Here is a 16,814-nt window from a genome sequence, read left to right as displayed (position 1 = left end):
ACTTTTAGAAGTGGACCCTATGTTAAAACTCAACAAGCAAAGAAGTTGTGTCAATGTCCTGGGGCTAGTGGATTTTCCGGTCGGGCTAGTGGGTTCTATCCATCGCTTGCCCAACGGGCAAGTGAAGTTTATTGGGAAGATATTTTAGTTTGGAGTACTGCAATTTTTTTTATTTTCTGGTAAGTTCTTCTGATCGGAAAGCCATTTTCTGCTAAAAATGTGCAATTTTTACAAAATGTAATTATAAAATTATTTTTAAAATGCCCAAGAACAATATCTAACACAATGCTTGCCTACAAGCTAATCCTGGAAGTTTTTTGGTTTCATAGGAAAAGAGCTTAACTGAAGAAGACAACCAGGAGGTGAAGATTTCATGCAGTGAAGATGCTAGTGCTTTGGATGAAAGTAGTGAAATATGTAGTGAACATGAAAAGTCTTCATCTGATAGTTCTGAAGATCATGAGGAGTCAGGGCTACCAGGTGAGTAACTTTATGACAACATAATGATAACAAGTGCTTATATTCAATCACCATTCTATCACCATCTGAAGGCAATTTCCACTGCTCACCCCCACCCTAATGCATGCACACACACACACACACACACACACATTTACGCACTGCCTCACTACAGCTTTTTGTAACTTAATTGCAGGAGGTGTGGACTCTGCCCTTAACAACTGCAAAAACCATCATCCTTGCTAATTCAGAAAAGGTTACACAAAAGAAGTTAAGAAATATATGCATTTGATGTCTCTTTGCAGGGGGTTCAAATTAAAGAACATTAAATTCAAAGAAATAAAAACGAATTGATTATGGTTCTTGCGAAGGAGTTGTTAGCAAGGAAAAAAGTAACCTTAGCAAAAGATGCAGACTTCTACTGTTTGGATAGAGATAGTGTATCAGTCCTGTAATCTCTACATGTGTATGACTGTGCCACTATGTGCAGAAAATCCCCTTGCCAGTTTTGCTCCTTTAAGCAAAGGTTGCAGTTTTAAGACATTATAGGTGCATTGGCCCCCCTCTTTGATGGGAATTTAACTTGAAAAACGGTTTGACAAGAAAATTAGCTATATTTTTTACTTACAAATGAGTCATTAATGAGATAGGGAGTAAGTTTGAAGACAAAGATACTGACTATAATAATTATTGCTTTGACACAGAGAGTTACCGGTATATAATGGACTCTGTGCTGCTATCTACATCAGAAACCATGACAACTAATAAATGAATATTCCTTTTTTGGGTGCCTGACAGTATAATAAAGACAATGTTTTTTATGTCTTTTAAAACCCTTAAATCTGTTGGTTTCCTGTAAGTTACATGTACATTGATATTGAATGGGATAAGGTTATAAGCTATTTTACTTGGCTTTGGTATGTATACAGTTCTTACTGTTTTTAATTTGGTGACATTCTATCACTGGCAGTTGATCAAAATGTACCTGACAGTACTCTTGTACTTTTCACAAACTGTCAATCTTTCTGAATTTTCTGTTGACCATGCATTTCAACCCATTTTTCAAAAGTTACATTAGATTTTAATATTATCAAAAATAGCATATATCTCTTTTAATGAAAAAAGTTTCATACAATTAAGGTGACTTGTTTAAATTGTTTATAACTTTAGAAAAGTGTGAAACAGTTAATAGTTTTCGTTTGAGTTTGCAGCGGTGAGGCACACAACAAAGTAAGTTGAACCCACCAGTGTTAAATTGTGTAAGTTTATTTTGGCCTTTAGTCAGCTTTACAATCGTCCTGGTAGGTCTCCAGACATGTATCTGACAGGCAGTATAGCTAATAAATTGTTAATTACATCTTGCATTCTGTTTTATTTTTGTGTGTTGTGGGGGTGTGTGCCCTAGCTTATCATTATAGAGAATGATTTGCAGCTTGCTTACTGGTAATTGTTTCAGGAAAAACCATGATGGTTTTAATCACATTTCTACCAAGCACTGGAATCAGCAAGCCTCCGTTTCACAAAATGTGGGATTTACAAGAGTTTGGTCTTTCCTTGGTACAAAAGAATTTACCAAATTCATTTATTTCACTTCATTCCTTAGAGTCTGGTGATTTGTTGGTAAAAAAAATTACCACCTTGGGAGGTTTTGTTTCACCAAGTCTGGAATCTTTTTGGGAATGAAACTAATTACCATTAAATCATTAAGTTGACCATACACCCAACACCTTGGGTATTTGTCTTTGTAATTTGGTATTTTCTTGGTAAAAATAAACCACCATCCTGGGAAAGCTTTGGTAAATTCAAAGTATCAAGAAAAACTTAATTTGGGAAGTAAGTTCGGGATCTCAGAGGAATTATACCTTTAACCAAGAAATTACCAACATTCATTCCAACTTTGGGTATTTTTTTCCTTGATTTTGGTATTTCCTTGGTAAAGAAATAACCCATCATCTTGGGAAAACTTTGGTAAATTCAAATTCCCAAGTTGAACTGAAATCGGGATGGCTGGATTTTACCAAGTTTGGGATCTTCTTGTGAATTATGCTATTTACAAAGAAATTACCAACATTCACCCAATTTTGAGATTTTAGGTGTTTTCCTGTGTAGAAAATGCAGACAGAGTAATTTCTTTTGCACCAGGAGAGGAAAACAAACCATAAGGAATATTTATTGATAAAGAGTCTAAATATCTATCATTTCCAACAATATTTTGTGGAAAACGAAGACCTGACAAAAAGGAAAAAGGTACCTGTATCATATACTAATACAGTTTGCAAGTGTTAGTTAAGGTGTCAAGATAGAAGAGCTCCAATGTCTGTGCCAAATATATTCTATAAGCTCAAAAATTGCAAATTAAACAAATTCAAGATAGTGCTTGCATTTCTCTCAGAAAGTGTAAGACAAAAAAAAAAGTCCACGGCTGATGACTTGAAGTAGGAGAATTATCTTAATAAGCTTGTACATCTTGATGAGGGATTCAGAGTTTTAAAACAGCTACGAGGGTCACCACCTTATTTTGAAAAGTGCAAAAGAGACTTGTTTGCTAGGATTCGTCAACTAGGCAAGCCTACATAGTCTTGCTCTTTCTCAGCTGCAGACAAGGCGGACTCATCTTCTTAAAACGTCAGGTAAAACTGTAGAGAAAAAAGAGTACAGTGATGATGAGATCAAACAAATGACATGGGAACAAAAATCAAATCTTATACAAAAAGATCCTGTTACTTGTGCAAGCAATTTTGATCACATGGTCCAGTTGTTTACTCATGACGTCTTAAAGAGCAGTGTAATGGCAATAGAAGAAATAGCTGATTAAATTTCAGCAAAGGGGAAGCCCACATATTCATGGTTTATTTTGGGTAAAGCAAACTCCAGAATATGAGAGAAGTCCAAATAATGAAATTGTGAACTTTGTTGATAAGTTACAATTAGGTGAAGAAAGCTGGGTAATTGTGAAGAACAGCTCCCCACTACCAACTGTCGGCCGACTGTTGACTGACAAAGGGCCAACAGTCATTTGAAAGTCGACGTTAGCAATTCCCATGATTTGAATAATATAACAATATATTTCTAAGTTAAAAAAAAAAAAAAACAGTGATAAGGGATAGGATGTCTAAGTGGCAGTCCTTCCTACCTTCCCTGGAAACGAAATTCAACTTGTACACAAAGGTAACCTGCTTACTTTTTTAGGAGAGGGTGGGAAAGCAACAATACAAAGATAACTCTGTCAATATTACATTTATACATATTTTTATTTAGACTCTAACCAATTACTTTATTCATGTGCATGGTAGGTGAGGCATGTTAGACTGCGGTGTACATGTGTGACAGCTGCAACAAAGCTGCGAATGATGATGGCAAGTGGCAATAATTATTGTTATGGCACGATGTCCCACAGACCTAGAAAACTCAGACCCTCTTCAAACTAGAAATCTCAGAAGAAAAAAGGTTGGAAATTGGAATACATTTTCATTGTGGTGAAATATACGTTATCTTTATACAGTGTCTGGAAAACTCAGAAAAAGAAATAAACGTGGTAAGAAATTGGAATTGATTTCCATTGCGGGCAATTCCTATACGCTTTATTTGTACAGTGTCTGTCTTTTATTATTGGAAGATAATGGGAAGATAACAACACTCCGTTCCGGTCGTCTCGTGCCATGAATTGGTTTTTTAAGAAGAGAGTATAAAGCAAAAGCAAAATCATGAAATCCCTAAATATGTCCAGCACTAAAATTGTGTCAGTTAGGTGCTAACAAAAACTCGACCTTAAGTGTTTGTAATCGATATATCGTGTTAAAAATCATTTTACACTGGGATGTAGGCTGTGGCTTGAGTGGCGTTGTGTGACGTTCATGCGACTTGAAAAGCATTTTGTTTGGTAGGTCACATTGTTCACTCTGTTGCGCCGATCATGTCTAAACAATTTAAGCTACCTGTTTTTTGAAATCGCAATGCTATTACCATTCAACGAGTACCAGTTTTTGATACTAATCAACTGAAAAACAAGAACAGGATTGGACAAGGAAATTTTGGCAAGGTTTACAATGCACAATACATGGATCCTCGACAGCCTTCCACCCAGACAGTTGTTTTTTTGTGAAACAACAATAACAAGTAGATTTATTTACATGATCGTTAAGTAGTTACAATATAGCAAAACTTGAACTTATAATTATGAAGCAAAATGAAATCATTACGAATGAAAGTAACCGATCGACAAACTAAAGTTATTTGCAATGTTATAAGGTATTTGAAATGATGTTCACTGTTCAGTATTAGAAAACTTAAGCAGTCACGAAGGCAACACCAACAAGAACGTCACTTGAAATACCTTTACTTGATTTTTTTTCCTTCCCACATATTTTATTGCCAGTTTGAAAATAGAGAAGTGTTTACAAGACTCTCAGTATACTCTATTTCCATTATTAATTATAAATCACATTTATATTTGTAAACAATTACTATAATTATATTTGTAAACTATTACTTGTTATATATAAGTGCCATCTATATCATAACCACTTAGCCTGAAATCTTTTCTGTGTATTGTTTTAAACAGCAATATATTTCTCAGTTCTATATTTGACGTCCACATATGTTATTTTTGAAATCAAAAAGGATTTAATAATTGTAATTTTGCCAAGCAGCGAGAGGCCCCTGCAACGCCACAGTCGTATCTGCAGCCGAATATCTTTTAGCTTATCACAAAAATTTTTCTCCAATCGTTTGATTTCATTATATGTAAAAACTATACCGAGTGCTTTAACTGTATTGACCCATGTTAGCCCTAGGGGTGCCGCTGTATCGTTTTGACAGGAACCGATCCACATAGCTTCAGTTCTTTTATAGTTAACCTGCAATCCGAAACAGGTTTTAAATTGATCTAGCAAATTAAAGATATGTTGAGCATTTTCAATATCAGGCACAAACACGGTAAGATCGTCAGCGTATTGAACAAATTTAAACTCCTCTTTTCCTATTTTAATGCTTTGAATATTTGTTGTACGAATAGCAGTTGCTAGAACTTTAGCAACAATAATAAAAAGATAAGGTGACATCAGATCTCCTTGCCTGACCCCTCTCTGTATCTGAGAAGTGCACATTCCATTGTTTATGACGCAGCTAGATATGTTTTTGTAGAATGTTTCGATCCATCCTTTCAAACTTGGCCAAAAACCAAACACATCTAAGCATTTTACCATGAATTCCCAGTCAATACTATCAAAAGCTTTTTCAAAGTCAATGAAGAGCAATATCACTGGTATGTTTTGTTTTTTTGCGTAATCCATAACATTGGACATAATTGATCTAGCTGCTTCACCAATAAACATGCCTTTAACATAGCCTTTTTGATTACAGTGAAATTATTTCTGGGAGGACTTTAATAACCCTAGTTGAAATAACTTTAGAAGCAATTTTTGCATCTACATTAATTAGGGATATTGGTCTCCAGTTTTCCAAATAATTTCTGTCCTTTTCTTTCTTTTCAATTAATGTGATAACAGCCTGCTTTTGTGAGACATTTCTTTTTTTGCTATAAGCCTCATTGAACGAGTCTACCATAAATTTACCTAACAAAGGCCAGAATACTCTATAAAATTCCACTGGAATTCCGTCATTTCCAGGCGTTTTGTTAGCTTTAAAAGAATTTAATATAGTTTCGCATTCCTTGAGAGTTATTTCCCCCTCACAGCTTTCACTTAACTTCTCAGAGAGTCTAATAGATTTGGATTACTAAGAAAGGAATTCGCTTCTTCGCTGTTTACATTGGTATTTTGTTTAATGTAGAGTTTCTCATAAAACCGCCTTTCAGTGTTTAATATTTCGAAAGGATCAGTAGAAATAGCACCACTCACGAATAATTTCCGAATGTGTTGCTTGATATTATTCCGCTTTTCTAAATTTAAAAAATATTTGCTACTTTTCTCACCATGTTCGTGCCATCTTGCTCTGGACCGTATGATAATTCCCTCTACTTTTTTTATCATATAATGCTTCCATTTCACTTTTGATCTTTTCAGTTTCTAATCGTGTTGTTTCACAAAGATTGTCCTGAAATATTTTAAGCAACGCTTGATATTTTAAGTTAAGTTCTTCTTCTTCTTTGCTTTTTAGATCTCTTGATAGTTTTTTTTGAATAAGCAATAGAACTTGTCGTAATTTTGAACTTGAGCCAGTCCCATCTAACTCGCTTATCTGACAAATCTTCTGCATCCTTCAGCCAGTTGGGAAGTTCTATATTTATCATCTCAACATAATCGGACCTGGCTAGAAGGGAGGTGTTTAATTTCCAGAAACCTGGTCCCCTTGGGCCTTCTTTGATATCTTCTAGTTCCAATATTATTGATGAGTGATTGGTTTTAATTAAAGCCTGAATATCAACCTGCGTGACCAAATCATTCAACTTGTCTGAAATCAACCAGTAATCTAGTGTAAAAAAACAAAAAATGAAGGGGTGATTTTTGCTCCATGAGAAGCTACGGGTGTTTGGATTTTTAATGCACCAAATATTGTGAGGGCTAAATTCGATTTGAACATTTTCTATCGAGTTGATGACATCTTCCACCCAGACAGTGGTAATCAAGAAAGCTGTTCAAGCACTTGATTCAGAAAAGAAGAAGCTCGCACAAAGAATTCGCCTTTCTCAACGGTTTTGATCATGCAAACGTTGTAAACATGAAAGCAGTTTACTACAAATCTTGCACCTTGATGTTGGAGTACCCCTATTTCAGTTTTATTCGTTTTGGTGAGAACAAGTGAGTGAGTTCTCTACATGACCTCCTGCTGCACATTGACCCGCTGTACAGCTTTGAAGGGTTTGAGGACAAGGTTACGTTCGTTGCCAGAGATAATAGAGACATTCAGCACCAGGGTTTTTGCGTTAACGGCAAACCAGAAACGGCAGATTCAGGTTAGGCGTTTGGCGTTTGACGTTTATGGCTTCTACTGCTTTAGCTTCACCGATCACTTGAAGTGGCCGCCATATTGAATTTGCAAACAGCAGTAGTGCTGTTTTTCATACAGCAACATAAAGCTCCATGTTCGCTCTTTCACTTTAGTTTACACCTAAACATCAACATAAAGACTTGCTACATACAAATCTGACATTTTTTACGTTTCAAAAAATTGAAAAGTACGACTCAAATCGCTAAGGTAAATGACTTACGTGAAAACCTACCTCTCCACATTGAAAACTTACGTTGAAAACCGCAAACGTAACGTCAGAGCCTTGTCACGTGATCTCTAGCCGTTTGCTGTCTGAGGTTTTTGCTGAAAAGCCTGGTGCTAAATGTCTCTATTGTACGTGGACTTACCTACCTCCACACTAATGGTGTCGCCCATCAGGATCTGAAACCAGCCAAAGTTTTGGTAAGCAACCAACATTAATCTTCCTTAAGCAAAGATCAGGTTAAAGGTTCCACAGATTTCGGCGAAAGCCGTTCAATCAGTGTTCGAAATAAAACTGTTCTTGCCACAAAAATCAAAAGAGTAGATCAAGGAACTGCAGTCTTTACGTCCCCCAGAATCCTTGTTTAGGATGACAAATCATTTGAAGCATATCTTCACAATCTGGTGACATCTGACATATGGTCACTTGGAATGACCATCTTTACCATGGTCAATCCAAACATAAAGTGTCTGTATTTGTTGGAGATATGGTCATCTAAGGAAACCATTGCAATGCAAGGGGATGTCCAGAAGTTTGTGAGCAATCCTCGCCGCAACAAGATACTACCCAAGTCGGATGGCAAGTACAATACAAGCCGTGTGACTGTTTGGTCCAAACTGGAGGAAGTGTACATGGGCTGCACTAACTTTAACCCAAACAAATGATTTACCCTTTGCGATATCAATGAGGTATTAGATGGCAGATGTGACATCTACAAAACCTGCGACGTTCTGAAGTTAAAGGTCACCCAAGCACGCCCATTAAACAAATGGATCACCATATTGCCAAGCTAATGGAGAATCACATGCAGTCACCCGGTCCAGTCAGTGTTCCCAATGAGAGAACCAATGCCTGCGCCTTTGGTGACAGGATAAGGTTGCTTCTGTGGGTACAGGATCACAGTTTACGTCATCAAATTAATTCTGTGCAATTGCATAACAATAGCAAAATTATTTTGTAACGCGCATCAATTACATAGCCAGGTAAGACAGCAAAACCTTTTCCTAATAGCCATCCCGAACCAATTTACCATAGCCTTAAAGATCATCGTAACTTCCACACGTCCAGTTGTTCACTTGTCCATACGTCAACACATCCACAGGTCCACAGGTCCACATGTCCACACTTCCACACTTCCACAGGTCCACTTGTCCACAGGTCTACACGTCCACAGGTCCACACTTCCACATGTGGACATGTCCACATGTCCACAGGTCCACAGGTCCACATGTCCACACTTCCACATCAAAAATTTCCACACGTACCGAGTCCTGGAAACGAGTTTTGAGCCGACTGGACAAGATGGTGCGCAGGACAGTTTTCTTTAAGCTTATATTACAGTTGTCAGTTATTGTCCTTTCGTTTGTCGTAAACACATTCTGGGTTTCAGTCAAGAAAGAAAGTTACAACTACAAACAGGAGGTTGTTAATCAGTACTCCACTGGTGTACCACCGTTCGTGGTAGAGCCTCCGCCATTGTGGTTCCGATTGTGTTCGTCTCAACGAGCACCAGATCCATTCCATTTTATAAGGCCAAGGCTTATATTGTGGGACCCTATTTGTCAACGACATTAAACTCCGACCAACTCACTGGAAAGATGGTAGGAAGGAATGCTTTTTACAGGACGAGGAGTCACTTACTTGGTTAGTCGTGTTCACAGATGTAAAAATGAACATGAAATTGTGGCACATGATGATTCGATCCTTGGACTTTTTCCCTATAAAGAATGTTTGCCATTTCTACTCAGTCACATTAAGGGGATAACACAAGAGCTATACAAAACTATTGTCCTGTGGAGCAATGCTGGTTTGAAGATCGAAAAAATTGAAAGCCTGATTGTCAAACAACAATTAGAATATTTTGAGGAAAGGCGCGAAATGTTTAATCAAGAACTAAAACATTTTTGTGAAGTTATCAAGATTTCCTTAGCTAAAGAATCCATTCCAGAGTTCCCTGCATCAATGCCAGAAGAATTTAAAGCTCCAAGTAATGATTTCATATGCAAGTGCATAATCTATGATTACCAGGAGAAGGAAATTCTTTATATGCAATGCATGGCGCAGTCTACTGCAACCTGGTCTTCATGTGACCATACATTTAAAGTGGCAGCCAATATAGGATTATTGCGAGCATCTGACCGGAAATGGGAGAAGCAGTATGATTCGATGTTTGCAGTCTTAAATGAAGATGGAATCGTTTTGGCATGGCAACTAACCAAGGGAACTGCTTTTGAAAATGTTAAAGGTCTGCTCACTAACCTAAAACACAGATTTGATCTGCAAAAAGATAATGCAAAGTTATGTGTTATAGACAATTGCTGCTCTTGGAGAAGAAAAATCCGAGAGGTTTTTGGCTCTGAAATGGAAGTAAAGTTAGACTTGTTTCATGCAGTGCAAAGAGTTGTTAGGTGTATACCTAAGTGGCACCCATTTGCCTATCATTGTTGTCAAGCTTTCAGGCTTGTAGTGCGGGACCCTTCAGACTCTGGAGAGAGGCGTGAATTGCCAACCTCATCGAAACAGGTCATACTTGAAAACATAGCCAAGTTCTTGAACATTTGGAAAGACATTACTTATGCTGATCAGGCAGTTCTTCTAGCTGCTGCTGTTAGAGAAATTAAAAAACTGGAGAAGCACGTGAATAAAGGTTGTCTTTCTGATATACCTGTTGGTTGTGGAAGTGAACGTAATGAAAACTTGCATAAGTGTATGAAAAACGCAGCATCTAAAGGGCGTATTGGAGTTCTTTTAGCATTAGCTCTTTTCTCATCATTCCTGTACAAGTGGAATGAAAAACAAAAAATGAGGAGCAAAAAAACAAAGGATAAAGTCGCCATTCCAATAAGTGCAAGAAAGGCAGAGCTTTTGAACTGTTCTAGTGGTCTAACAAAGGAAAAATTTGGAATTGGAATTTCATTTGCAGAAGAAGACGTGGGATTTTTGCTTCCAGCTGCTTATGAACACTGCTCAAACACTTTGGGGGAAATGCAAGATATAATGGAACTAACTTTTCATGACAAAGATGATTCTACTGTTTCTACTGATGAAGGTGAGGATGATATCTGTACTTTAAAAGACATTGAGAGTGAAGCTTTTTCCATTGCCCTTAATTTATTTTTCCTGACAAATCATTTACCTGAAGTTGTGAGCAGTGCAGTGAATACCAGTCACTTCCACTTAATGGCAAGCAATGCATTATTTTGTTTTGGAACAATGTTGTCAAAAGATACAGCCGGCACATCCACTGAGCTTGAGGAATTGCTTCGAAGCTACAGGTTTGCAAAGGTACAAGTTGCCCCTGATGGTGATTGTCTGTTTGCAAGTATCATATTTCAACTTAACCAAATGCTTTCAGCTGGCAATAGTGACCTGGCGAAACATTTGCAGGTGCTTGGATTTAATATTAGGGAATTGAGGGATGACAAGGCCGCTATAGCTGCATTAAGGGCCTTGATGGTCGCAGAAATGGTTGAGAATAGAGTGGAGTATGAAGGCTATTTAACTAATGAAAGTGTTGAATATGAAGATCAAGTGAAAGAATTTCAGAAGCTGGGTGTCTACAGTGGTGAGGTTGGAAATTTTATGGCTCTGTCTTTGTCAAATGTACTAAGAATAAACATTGTCCTTTTGACATCAATGGTCAACTTTCCCGTTATCCCAATAACACCTCGAAAAAATGTTTGCACAGATGAAACTATGTAACTTGCATTTTCACATTTTGGAGGTGGGCACTATGATCTAGTTGTACAGGAAGTTATCAATGCTCCAGATCAACTGATGCAAACCATACCCAATCCTCAGAAAGATGGGGCAAAGGGGTGTGGATGTGGTAGAGGTGCAAGTAATAAGAAATCACAACCAGAAGGGAGGTCTGCAAAGAACTTCTGTTCCCAAGAACCTGGGGAACGTCGAACTTTATGTCCCTGTTACAGAGCCTACAAACCATATTCAGAGTTGTGCAGATGTTTCAATTGTGGCAACACAATTGGTAAAAGGCCAGAATCTGGCCCTCAAAAAAGCCAGGTTCGAAAACGTTTCAGACATGAATTGCAAAAGGTAGAGATGAATAATCTGAAATTCATGCAGAATAAAGGAGAAACACCTGTTGACCCTAAGTGGACAAAGTTTGAACACATTCTTCTTGAGGTTATTGTTGACAGGGTGATTCAAAGAATTGGAGATGCAACAGATGAAGATGTTTGTAAAGTTTTCAACAGCATTGCCTCCATTGCTAAGTCAGTAAGTGAAGTAAACCTGCAGATCTCCAGAAAAGAGGAAGCTGCTGTGGTAAAAAAGATAAAAACCATCAAACAACAAGCAGAACTGTTCAGGCAGTTTTACTTAAACCAAGTGGAATGGAACTTTACAAACACTTGAGAAGGTAATCTTTGACATATCACGAAAACAAATGTCCAATTGGCTTAATACACATTAATTAATGAGACACAATAATATTACACCAAGCATCAGTGCATGTTTTAATATCAGGATATCCAACACCACGAAAAATTTGAAATTTGATGGATAGATAGATTTGATAGATAGTTTATTGATAAAATACTTGGCAGCCCGAAAGCTGAATTGCATATTTACATATACAAAACTAGATATGCGAGTATCAGAATAGATGAGTCTAATGTTCAATCAATCGAAATATACTGAGAATCTACAAATATGAATTATAGATACAGGATCTTATAATTTATCTTTACACATAGTTTAAGGAGGTTCATAAGGGTTTTTCATTGTTGTAGTGTTTGTGAAATGAATGATTACAACAAATTTCATCTGATCATGTGGACAAACTATAAAGAGCTTTGTAACTCAGTTGTTGGTAGCCTGCGAATACAGCCGCCTCTCATCGCTCCCGGCCGGGAGTGATGAGAGGCGGCTGTATTTGCAGGCTAAGTTGTTGGGCAATACTTTAAAGGAAGTTCTGATGTCAATCATTGCGGTAATTACCATGGCAATGGGTCTGCTCTACAAAAATCACCTCTAATTTTCAGTTTTTGCAAAATACCTCAAAAACTAAGTTGGTGACCTACCATCTTTACTGCTTTATTCAAAAGCACCCTAAATTCTTCAACTTCCCCAGCATTTTTTCACCCACAAAAATTTCTACTGGATAAATTTCTCCCAAAGTTTTCTATTTGAAGTGGCATACTGAATGCAGCATGCATGCAATAAAGCAAGATACGTCACTGTGCAAAATTTCGAGATGAAAACAACTGTTTCCTGCAGCTTTTATTTCCGGTTTGTGAGATTTTCTGCTGCACTTCCACTTCCGGTGTTCTGCGCGCGTGACTTTTGATAGACATTTTGATTTGTTCAGCTGACGCGTACATCTTAGTTATAGCGTGGGTGGGTAAGCGTGTGCACGGAGCTAGAAACCCTTTTGAGCCTCCTTAAGAGGGGAGGGGGGGGAGAGGATATTAGCAGTTTGGATATCCTGATGGAACACTCTCAAACTATATGTATCCATTAAAATTATGAATAAGATAATGAAATAATATTGCCAAAATGTAAGTATGCTAATGAAGACCAGGCCACAGTTGTTCAACAAACAGATAATTTTATCCACTGGTTGGGTCGCTATGCGGCAGATAAAACGTGTGCAAGAATTTCCCTACAGCCCTATAATTTGTGTATAAAGTACAAGTGTCTTGTCTAATGTATGGGATTGTGTGAAAACTTGCCAAAAGCTTTAATTTGGTTGGAGTACATTTTATCTGCTGGATAGCAACTTATCCACTGGATAAAGCTGTCCGTTCTTTTAAAAACTGGGGCCAGGAATCCAAACCTTCATTATGCTTAATGTGATCAAGCTTGATGATTTACTGGTATTAATGACATTTGTGTAAGATTTCAAAGAACATTTGTTCCAGTTGCTGATTAGAACATGGCCAGTTGTGTGTGCCTATTTGTTACTGTTATGAGATTTTTGATTGGTTGAAATATTATTAGAAACCCATTGACATTTTTATTCCAGTAATTGTTAAAGGTTCTGTTGCAATTAAAGTCAGGGATGATTGTCATGACTATTACATGTAGATATTTTTTGTGTGCACACCCTGGAAGTATTAAAGTTCATTTGAATTCAAATTATGTTCTGACAGCACAAGTTTGCTTGAATGGAAGACTGCTTCACAACATTATATAATTTGAAGCCCAGATATAATAATTCCTCATATCCCATGCATCCCCACACAAAAAAAGTTGGGTTGAATTGTAAACTGTGGCTACTGTACAAAACTATTCTTGGTAAAAAAAAAGTGAAGTCAGCTTGCCCCTGTGTTCATGTTTCCTGATTCATTACTCAGTACACTGAGGTGATTTTAATATTTACTGCCAGCAAACCAAGGATTGGTACAAAATTTATTCTCTCACAAATAAATTCTAATGTCAACATATTGCAAAGCCTAACAAATTGTAACCTAACAATTGAGCTAAATAAAAGCATATACATAGTGATGGCACCGCTTTATGCAGCCAATGAATTTGCATACTTAAAGACAATCACGGGAAACAAGAGATACTATTTACAAAACATTCCCCTTTGATATTCCAGCATTTTTCTGGAATTATAACTGATTTCATTTCAGATTTAAGAGCTACCAAACCACTTCTATTCAACAACAATGACAAGGAAACAGATAAAATATCTACAACTGATATAGATCTAACAATTTTTAAGACATTAAGAATAGATTGAAACTGTTAGGGAACTGGTCATAACAACTTTGTTCAATGAGGACCCACCTTATCTTTGGTAGGGGGCTTATCGAAGACACCACATATCTCATGAACATTACTGTCAAAATTTTATTGATTTAAAATTTGAGTTGACACATTCATGCAGCTAACAAGAGTCAGCTTTGCTAGATAAACAAGAAAAGTGAGGTTTGAATCTTATTGTCAATTTTTGCTGCTCAATAGAGGGTTGGTTATACAATAAAGACAACATCTCTTGAGTTTGAGAAAGGGGGTGATTTAGTGGGTCCTGTTCAAGTATAGTAGTTTTTGACCACGTCCCTAATTCTCAGCCAATTTCAAATTCTTAGTTAAGGCTTGAGACACAAACATCAGTCCTAAATGCCTGTTGATTCTAGTCTTCTAAGAATTCAGTTCTCTAAATTTTGGGCATTTTCTTAACATCTTATTTCTTGAGGGGGATAACAGTTCTCTTCTCAGATGTACTAACACAACAGCAAAACAGAAATTTATCATGCTTTCAAGTTGAAAGATTAAAACATAGTGGTTAGCCAACTGTTCAACTATGGCTTGACATTTCCTCGCTGGTCTTTCAAGTATCTTTCAATTTCCCGACCCAGGGGATCTTTCTTTAGGAGGGCGTCCTTTACATGATTTTGCACATCAAAGTTTTTACGCATAAAGGAGGTCTTGTAGCTTAGTAAGTTCATCTGATGCTGCTGAAGGCGAGACTCCTCAACTTAAAAGGGCACTTGTTTCAGGAAAGCAGACATAGTACCATTCTGAATGAATACTCCTAATTCTTCTTCTTGTAGGGATGACATAGCAGCAGCTATTTCCTCAGAAGAGGGCCGACTCCTAGAATTATACTTGCTTCGGAGGATACGTAGGTTTACAATAGGGCCAGGATGATCTAGGATTTTTGTCTTGACTGAGGTTGCCTGTGGAGACTGTTGAGTCTTGGTGTCAAGAATCTAAAAAAAAAATGCAACCACAGAGCCCATGAAGTATGATGAAAAATCTACAGTGCCAGTACTTAAGACGCATTGTAGAAATAACAAATAAACAATTATTATTATAACTGCGCACACGTTACTATCCTTTCTGGTAAATCTTTAGAAGAAAAACTACAACAGAAAACAATTAAGTTTTCCTTTGTGACTTAATATATGCCAGTTATTGTGGGTGCTTATGGAAATTGCAAATTATTCTACTAAGTGAGCTACCTTAAAGGAAGGTCTTAAAACATCTTTAAGGAAACCAACTGAACAAAACATTTACAATAGCAGTGTAACAATTATTACAAATTTGTAATAATAATTTCTGATTGTTTGCAAACAAAACCCTACGTTTTGAACTTTTCAAAGCTGCGTTGTTCAAATCTTTTTGATCAAACACCTCGTTAACTAGTTTGCTAGATCTAACTGCTTTCGCTTTGCAAGAACAACCAAAAGAAAATTTAATGGTCATTCTGATCCAGTTTTTAAATAATGATCTGACCCTAAGACTCCAAAGATTGGTTTAAACGTATTAAAATAAGAAATAAAGGTTTACCTTGTCGATGGCCTTCTTCTGTTTCCTGAAATAGTACATGAATTCAATCGGGTATTGTACATAGCGTTTCCCAACGACACTTGAAACGGTTCCATACGACTCATAAATATGTATGTGTTTTGTATATACACGATGCATCACTGGCTTTGTTATAGTAATGTATCTGTCTAAAGCTACTGGACTACCTACAACCATAACGTATGAAAAATAATTTACATTTTAAGCTTTTACCATTGTATAAGGGCTAGAATTTGATGTCCATATTTTAATGTATTCTTTTATAGCAATGACAGTGGCGAAGACAACCAAAGGTCGGTTGAAAAACCTGACAAAAAACCTCCAAACTCAAAAGGGTCTAAAAAGAGAAAATGTGAGGAACCCTTATCTACTGATGGTAAGGTATTCAATGCTTTTCAAACTTGCAGAAACAGTTGAAGAACCCATTCCAGTTAAAGCACCTGTTTGATGCGGGCAATGCGCCACGTGATCCCGCTCAAATTACGCAGGAAATAGGGTCAAAACTCGTGTGTTGTACATAGATTAAATTCAATTCCTAGTTATAGGAACGTATGCTGTACCTGAGTGAAAGAGGTTTGTATCAAGGGCCACGCAGATTACAAAGCACTTTTCCCTTTATTGATGCTGGAAACGGCAAGAGGAAAACTTCAACATCACCTCCTATCAACCTGTCTTAAGATGAGAACATAGAACAGGTATACCCAAAAATACGTGAAAAACCTGTCATATAGGAAACAATATACCATTAGCTGACTCTCCAAATATTCTAGGGCATTTCCCTAGACAATGGTGTCGTGTAATAAATCAAAAACGAGTGCGAGTGTCCGAGAAACAAATGAGGTGTCTGGAGACCCCAGTCAAACACGACGCACAAGTTTTTGATTTGGCTTCTAAAATTATT

At 37.1% G+C, this 16,814-nt stretch overlaps 1 protein-coding gene and 1 long non-coding RNA gene across 2 annotated transcripts in view; one reads left to right on the top strand and one right to left on the bottom strand.

Annotated features, from left to right (window-relative positions):
- The window catches only part of LOC146473115 (uncharacterized), a 3,809-nt gene extending 1,577 nt beyond the window's left edge, over positions 1-2,232 (top strand). The window contains exons 5-6 of the mRNA XM_085118950.1: positions 330-480; positions 656-2,232. Of these exons, the coding sequence (XP_084975076.1) occupies positions 330-480; positions 656-705 (201 nt within the window). The 3' untranslated portion in view covers positions 706-2,232. The remainder of the gene's footprint in view (positions 1-329; positions 481-655) is intronic.
- Positions 2,233-11,524: 9,292 nt separating this feature from the next.
- On the bottom strand, positions 11,525-15,997 carry LOC146473114 (uncharacterized). Its single transcript, XR_014866487.1, has 2 exons — positions 15,896-15,997; positions 11,525-15,315 (listed from the first exon to the last, which is right to left on the bottom strand). It is a non-coding gene; the product is annotated as an uncharacterized LOC146473114 (long non-coding RNA).
- Positions 15,998-16,814: the final 817 nt, after the last annotated feature.

The sequence above is a fragment of the Pavona decussata genome, unplaced genomic scaffold (genome assembly GCF_977016875.1).
Source record: "Pavona decussata unplaced genomic scaffold, jaPavDecu1.1 SCAFFOLD_95, whole genome shotgun sequence".
In the NCBI taxonomy this organism is placed as follows: Eukaryota; Metazoa; Cnidaria; class Anthozoa; order Scleractinia; family Agariciidae; genus Pavona; species Pavona decussata.
Note: the sequence above shows the minus strand (reverse complement) of the source record. Positions and strands in the feature narration are given on the sequence as shown.